Source organism: Chelonus insularis, unplaced genomic scaffold (genome assembly GCF_013357705.1).
Source record: "Chelonus insularis isolate UGA/USDA-ARS -01 unplaced genomic scaffold, ASM1335770v1 contig_58_pilon, whole genome shotgun sequence".
Lineage (NCBI taxonomy): Eukaryota > Metazoa > Arthropoda > Insecta > Hymenoptera > Braconidae > Chelonus > Chelonus insularis.
In genome coordinates this window covers 522,751-529,482 of record NW_023276656.1, presented here as the reverse complement: position 1 = coordinate 529,482, position 6,732 = coordinate 522,751, and the positions used below count along the sequence as shown (strand labels likewise).

At 30.7% G+C, this 6,732-nt stretch overlaps 1 protein-coding gene across 1 annotated transcript; it reads left to right on the top strand.

Moving 5' to 3' along the window:
• The first annotated feature begins 213 nt into the window (after positions 1-213).
• LOC118070421 (aminopeptidase N-like) lies at positions 214-5,522 on the top strand. The gene is made up of 9 exons (XM_035089016.1): positions 214-826; positions 899-1,348; positions 1,428-1,617; positions 1,729-1,976; positions 2,045-2,406; positions 3,360-3,825; positions 3,905-4,216; positions 4,287-4,374; positions 5,101-5,522. The coding sequence occupies exons 1-9, from the start codon at positions 288-290 to the stop codon at positions 5,302-5,304; spliced, it is 2,859 nt and encodes a 952-aa protein (XP_034944907.1). The 5' UTR covers positions 214-287; the 3' UTR covers positions 5,305-5,522.
• Positions 5,523-6,732: the final 1,210 nt, after the last annotated feature.

Below are 6,732 nucleotides of genomic sequence, written 5' to 3'. Positions count from 1 at the left end.
AATATGAATGTTTTTTCAATAATTCATTAATGCATATAACATCGTTGTTGAGCTATGTGAACTGAATCATACGATATCTATAACAACTCGTATTAATAAATTCCCACCAATATCCTGTTTTTCACATATCCATAAATAGACAATAGAATTTGAATCAAGGTTCTTCAGAGAGTATAAAACTAAGATTCATTTATAAATCCTATCATATGTTAGCTACTTATACAAACTGGTGGTCATACATGTATTTACATATTTTATTGCATAATATTCAAAAATAGATTCTTAAAATGTGGATAAAAACGTTAATACTTTCGGCTTTGTTACTGTATACAACATCAGCAAAACCAGTAACTGGACCTGGAAATGATAATAATATAAACCATAAGAAATTAGCGAAGTTCCTAAAAAAGTCTGTGCCAACAATAGAATCAAAATATCGTTTATCTCGCAATACAGTACCGAGAGTGTACATGATAGAATTAGATCCGGATTTTTTGGGTGACAAGTTTACATTTACCGGAAAGTGTTCTATTATTTTTGAAGTACTTCATCCAACTACCAGTGTTACTTTACACAAATCTAATAAACTAGATATTCAAGGCGATGCTACAGAGCTCATACATTCAGATGGTAAAATTGAAAAGCCATTAAAACAAACCTGGGAAGCTCAAAATGAATTTTATACCATGAAATTCGAAAACAAATTACCAATTGGAAACTACACATTAAATATGAAATGGTCGGGAGTTGACTCGTCTGAAGATTGGTTTGATCCTTACACAGGATTTTATCGAGCCGAAAATAAAGGAGAAAATGGAGAAACTAGGTAAATAAGTATATATAAAATATTTGTATTATGATTTTCACAGGATTAAAATTGATATGGAGTTTTTTCCAGTTACATAGTTACTACTCACTTTGAACCATCAGGAGCTCGAAATACTTTTCCATGTTGGGACGAACCAGGCTTAAAAGCAGAATTCGAAATGTCAGTTAAGCATTTTCCAAATTATACAGCACTGGCAAACATGCCAGTAAAAAGTCAAGAAAAAATGCCGGATGGTAAAGTTTTAACTCACTTTGAAAGATCTGTAAAAATGTCGCCATATCTTCCATGCATTTTGATCGCTGATTACAAAGCAATTAAGAATGAAAATGGAAATATTACATTTTATACAATGGAAAAAGATTTGGAATTAGTAAAATACGCTTTGGAAATAAGTGAAAAAACTATTCCTGCCTTAGAAGCTTATACTAATATGCCGTATGCAATGCCAAAACTTGATCAGATCACAGTTCCTGAGTATGGTGCAGTTGCTATGGAACACTGGGGACTTGTGAGTTATATGTAAGTAACTTATTATTTTTGGAGTTTTCCCTTTGTGAGGGACGATTGTTCAACAGATAAACTCAATAGATTTTTACAGAACGTATTCAGTATTATTACGTAATACTACATTGATGCCAAATAATGAAAAAAAAGACAAAATTGCATTTTTGGTGGCTCATGAATTGGCTCATCAGTGGTTTGGAAACTTAGTCAGTCCAGTATGGTGGGATGATGTGTGGCCGAATGAAGCGTTTGCGGCATATTTTCAATATAAAGTATTAGATCAGGTGATTTAAGTTTTATTTTTATCGTTAGTAATTCCCTTATGGGCTATAATCATCAAGCATCAACCAATATTTAATTGACCCATAAGAAATTGACAAATAAACTTTTTACAGATTTTTCCTCATTGGAGAGTAATGGATTATTTTGTAGTTGAACACAACAATGAATATGCATTTCCTGCTGAAATTCGTTTACGTGGATCAGGCAAGCCAATAAAGTTCAATCCCACTACAAAGATAGAAATTGAACAAGCGTTTGGCCCAGTTACTTACAACAAAGGTGCTGCTGTTGTGCATATGATCGAACATATCCTTGGAGAAGAAGTTTTCCGTGAAGGAATCCAAAACTATTTAAAAAAACAGTAAGTTTCGAGTACATATAATCACAGCTTAATATTTCCGAAAAATACTTGGGCATGCTTTATTTCAGTCAATTTAAAGCCGTGGTTACCAATAACCTTTGGGATGCACTACAAGAAGCTCATGATAAAAAATACAAAGATAAAAAACTAAATATAAAAAGCACTATGGAACCATGGATCAAACAAACTGGTTATCCAATATTAAAAGTAACAAGAGATAATGAAACTGATGATATTGTTATAAAACAAGAACCGAATAAACCTTCTTCAGCAGGAAATACGTGGAGAATTCCAATAAATTACGCCACAAAGTCGAACCCCGATTTCACGTCAACAGCACCAACCATGTGGATGGAGAAAGATCAAGAAGAGTTAAGAATTGCTAATATTCCTAAAGATGATTGGATCATCGTAAATATTCAACAAAGAGGTGATATTTGTTATATATTACTTATTTAATACGGTTTCCGATTTCAAAATTAATTTCTTTTGCTTACAAACGAATTTATATGATCATACTTTAATCCTTAATAAAACATAATGATGAGCGGTTTTCCGTATAAGAATTACGATATATCATTGTTAAAAATTTGTACAAAGTTGGTAACTTTATTCATTCGAGACATTTCGTGCACAAAAATATACTTGCCATGTGTTTGAAGATACCTACACCCTTATCAATATTCGTTAGTATGAATCGATATACTTTAAGAGGTGAAAAAATTCAAAAATCAAATAATTGCAATATGTCATAAATTATTGATTACTTTTTCTTAACTTAATTGAATAAAAAAAAAACAAAAATATTATCAGTCATTAGTTTTTTGTCTAGGCACGAAGTGCACTTGGACTTCTCTTCCGATTTCATTAAATCTAATTAAGATAAAACTAAACTTGAGTTCGGTCAATTGTGGTCATGTATAAAGTATCCAATTTAAGCATGATGCTGTGTTCTTAAACACTTCTATTTATTCAATCTTTTCTTTAAAAATTATGAGGCATATGCATACAAATGATTGCACATAAGTCTCTTATCATTCATAATCTGGTACAACCTCGCACAAACACATCCACGATGATACTATGAATGATCGTATATGGTATGTATCGTGGTAATTTATGTACAATTTTTGGCATTATCTATCAGTAGACATCTATCAGTAGACATATATAAAATTTATACCTCAGAGATATAAATTTATGGATGATCATGTAGAAACAAATTTGATCTATCTAATATAAATCTTCTTAATAAGGTTTATAAAAAAATACACAAAATATTAAATAAAATCTGAAAAAGTTCATTTCCAACGGCTTGCTGTAATCATATCGCTATTTTTTATTTTTTTGCTAACATTTTAATATAGTTTACTTTTAATTTAGGATTTTATCGAGTTGACTATGATGGAGAAAATTGGGACAAACTTATAGGATATCTTCATTCTGATGATTTCAAAAAAATACATCCAGTTAATCGTGCACAATTGATTGAAGACATTTTTGAAAGATTTGCAGATGAGTCAAAAATAGATAAATTAATTCTTTTGACACTATATTTACATCAAGAACGAGATTATGTTGTGTGGATACCAGCAGGGAAAATGATACAACGATTTACCTCTGGTATGCGTAATTCACATGAAGAGGATATCTTTGGGCTGTTTTTACTCGTTGTTACAAACGAAATAACTGAACATCTTGGATTTGAACATCGTGAAGGAGATGAACATTCTGCGGTCAAAATAAGAAGTATGCTTGCTCCTTTAGTATGTGCATACGAACATGCTGATTGTATCGCATTTGCTCATCGCCTATTTGATACTTATTTGGAAAATCCATCTGAAAATGCGTAAGTTCTGATAATCCTAACATCCATAATCTATGGTAAAAAGAAAATTTTGTTTTTGCATATTTGATTTTTTTTTTAGATTCCCATCTACCGATTGGGAATGGATCGTATGTGCTGGACTTCGAGAGTCAAATGAATCTGTATGGGATAAATTCATGACTACTGATATGCCTATGACGAAAAGTATGAAAAATTCCAAGTACAATTTTATTAAATGCTTACCCTCGAAAAAACAGCGTGATAAATATATTGCTCGAACCATGCAAGAAGGATCGAAGGTTACACCTGATCAAATAAATGGAATGTTTGAAGCTTTCTTTAAAAGTCGTAGTGATGATGTTAATTATGCTATCGATTATGTTATTGGATACTTTGACAACATTAAAAAATAGTAATAGTTTTCTTATCTTACTAATATTTGATCATTTTTACTTTCCTAATGAATTTATATTATTTTTTAGCTATGATCAAGATGAAGATGGTAATATTTTACTCTTGATAGCGAATATGGCAATTTATGGCATTAAAACTGAAAATCAACTCAAAAAGGTATATAATAGAATTTTTTATTAATAAACTTCCAATTGAATTTTACGAAGAAAAAAATTTATTGAGGCATGGTGGATAATTTTTCGAAACTTAATCTATCTTCTTGATACACCGATTTAAAAAAGTAAATGATTTTACGCCTAATGACCATGCTACACATTATAATATTTGGTATTCCAAAAAATACATAACTCAGAATGATAGAAAGTATCTTTTATCACGTGAAATGCTAAATCTTAATTACTTTGAGATAGTTTAAAAGGACTATTACGAGTGAGTTTAATTTGTATTTGATTATTTTAAGAATTCAACATCAGTGTGATCATACTAAAGGTTACTTTAAATCGGTATTGCTTACTTAGATAGTATACATCGAGTTAAGAATAATAACGTTGAGTTTTAGGCCCAAATTTGGAACATTTGAAGCTTAGAACCTCTTAGTGCCTATCTGTGACCTTCTTTTTACATGAGACAATTGACCACCAAAGCAGTCATTGATGATTTGAGAATTGTTCTAGACTTTTGTTTCAGTTTTTGTCTGTAAAACAATAGGTGTATCTTACGTTTCCAACTGTAACAGAAACTAAAATGGAAATATTGTAATATTAAATTCTTGTTGAATTTATTGATAAGCTTATATTTGTGGAAAAAGAGACAAACTAATATACACATAGTATACTCCCAAGTGTCTCATTAAAAATATCAATAATCCTTTCATTTATACAGTTCCAAAAATTCTTAGAAGAGAATGGGAAAGCTCTCGATGACGTGGATTTTCTGAGCCCATCAGATGCATTGGAACTTTCTAAAGAAATCGATGAAATCGAAACAAATGTAGCGATTGTGGCACAAAAAATAAGAGAAATCATTGAATTTGATGATATTGATGAAGGAAAAAAATTACGGAGACTCAAAACATCGGAATCATAAAAATAAAGTTTCAATTTTAATTCTTATGTAATGAATGGAATTTAAACTCAAGTTAAAATTAAAATTATGAGTAGAAATTTTTTATTTATTTGTTATTAATAAATTTTGAATGTTATGATTAAAATATTGTTCCGGCGAATCTTTTCAATGTCAGTTTTCTAAAAAACCAATCTAAAATTTAACTATTATCGAAAAATTACATAAATAAATGACATTTTCTTACGAATAAATGGTTTAATAAAGTGTTTTTTCTTTTCTATTCAATCATTTGATGATAAAAAAAATCAAAAAACATCTGTAAAAGTAGCTTAAATTTTTTTAATATTCGAAATCGATTCTGCCAAGTTCCAAACGTAGAGCTTTTCGAAATTTAAACTTTTGTTGTAAAATAACATGAACTAACATTTTGTGTTTTAACTTTTACCCTGAGTGTGCATTGCAAAATGATTGGCACACGTGTTAACATCATTCATTCGATATGTGTTACATATATAACACCAATGACAAACCATACTACGTGTGTCAATTTTTTACACACTATTATGTGTGAAAAGTGTCTACAAAATTTCTATAATTCATTTATGGCGTTACACAAGGAATGTGTGGATTTCAAACATGTGTGACAGGATTTTCGATTTGCAGTGTGGGTATGTACAAAAAAATATCGTAATATTTTATAGTTACTTAGATTTATTATATACTCCATTATATACTTTTCATACGTCCGCACTCTACTTCACTACAATTAATTCCTATCCACCAAGGGGACACTACCGTGTGAAATCCAAGGTTGCGGCAGTGGCTGACTTACAACCCTATCACTTACCGGAACGATATTGCATTTGCATTGATAAGCACAGAAGAACTGCTGGAAACCTGTACTAATACAGACACTCCTCTGAGGGGGCCTCCTGCTCACAGTGTTCAAAGAAAAACTGTGGTTTTGTACAATCCCAGACGTACGCATTCGCAACAACTAATTTTCGACTTATTATGATGTTAGTGCGCACGCGTACGTCTTAAATTGTACATCTTACGGCTTAAGTTTTTGATTGTGTGAAAAACCTTATGTGCTCATTATGGCTGCCCCTTAAAATACTCACATGTCTATAAACTTATAAATTATAAAACATTTATTTTAGTCTTTTCAATCCTTCAATGAATACACGTAAACAACGTGATATATTAATAATAGTACGTTACACAATATTTAAAGACTAAATCAAAATTATTTTAATATTAATATGCATTATATTTTAATTTTGGCTCTACAGTCGAAGCAGTATAATACTGTATGCTTAGGACAGATTTGGCAGGAACATTTTGAGCAAGACTTTTCTCTTTTATGCCATTTCTTTTCGGGCAGTGACATCTTTTAACCTCTTCATCATCGGTATCAGTTTTATCTATCCCATGTATACTACCGAC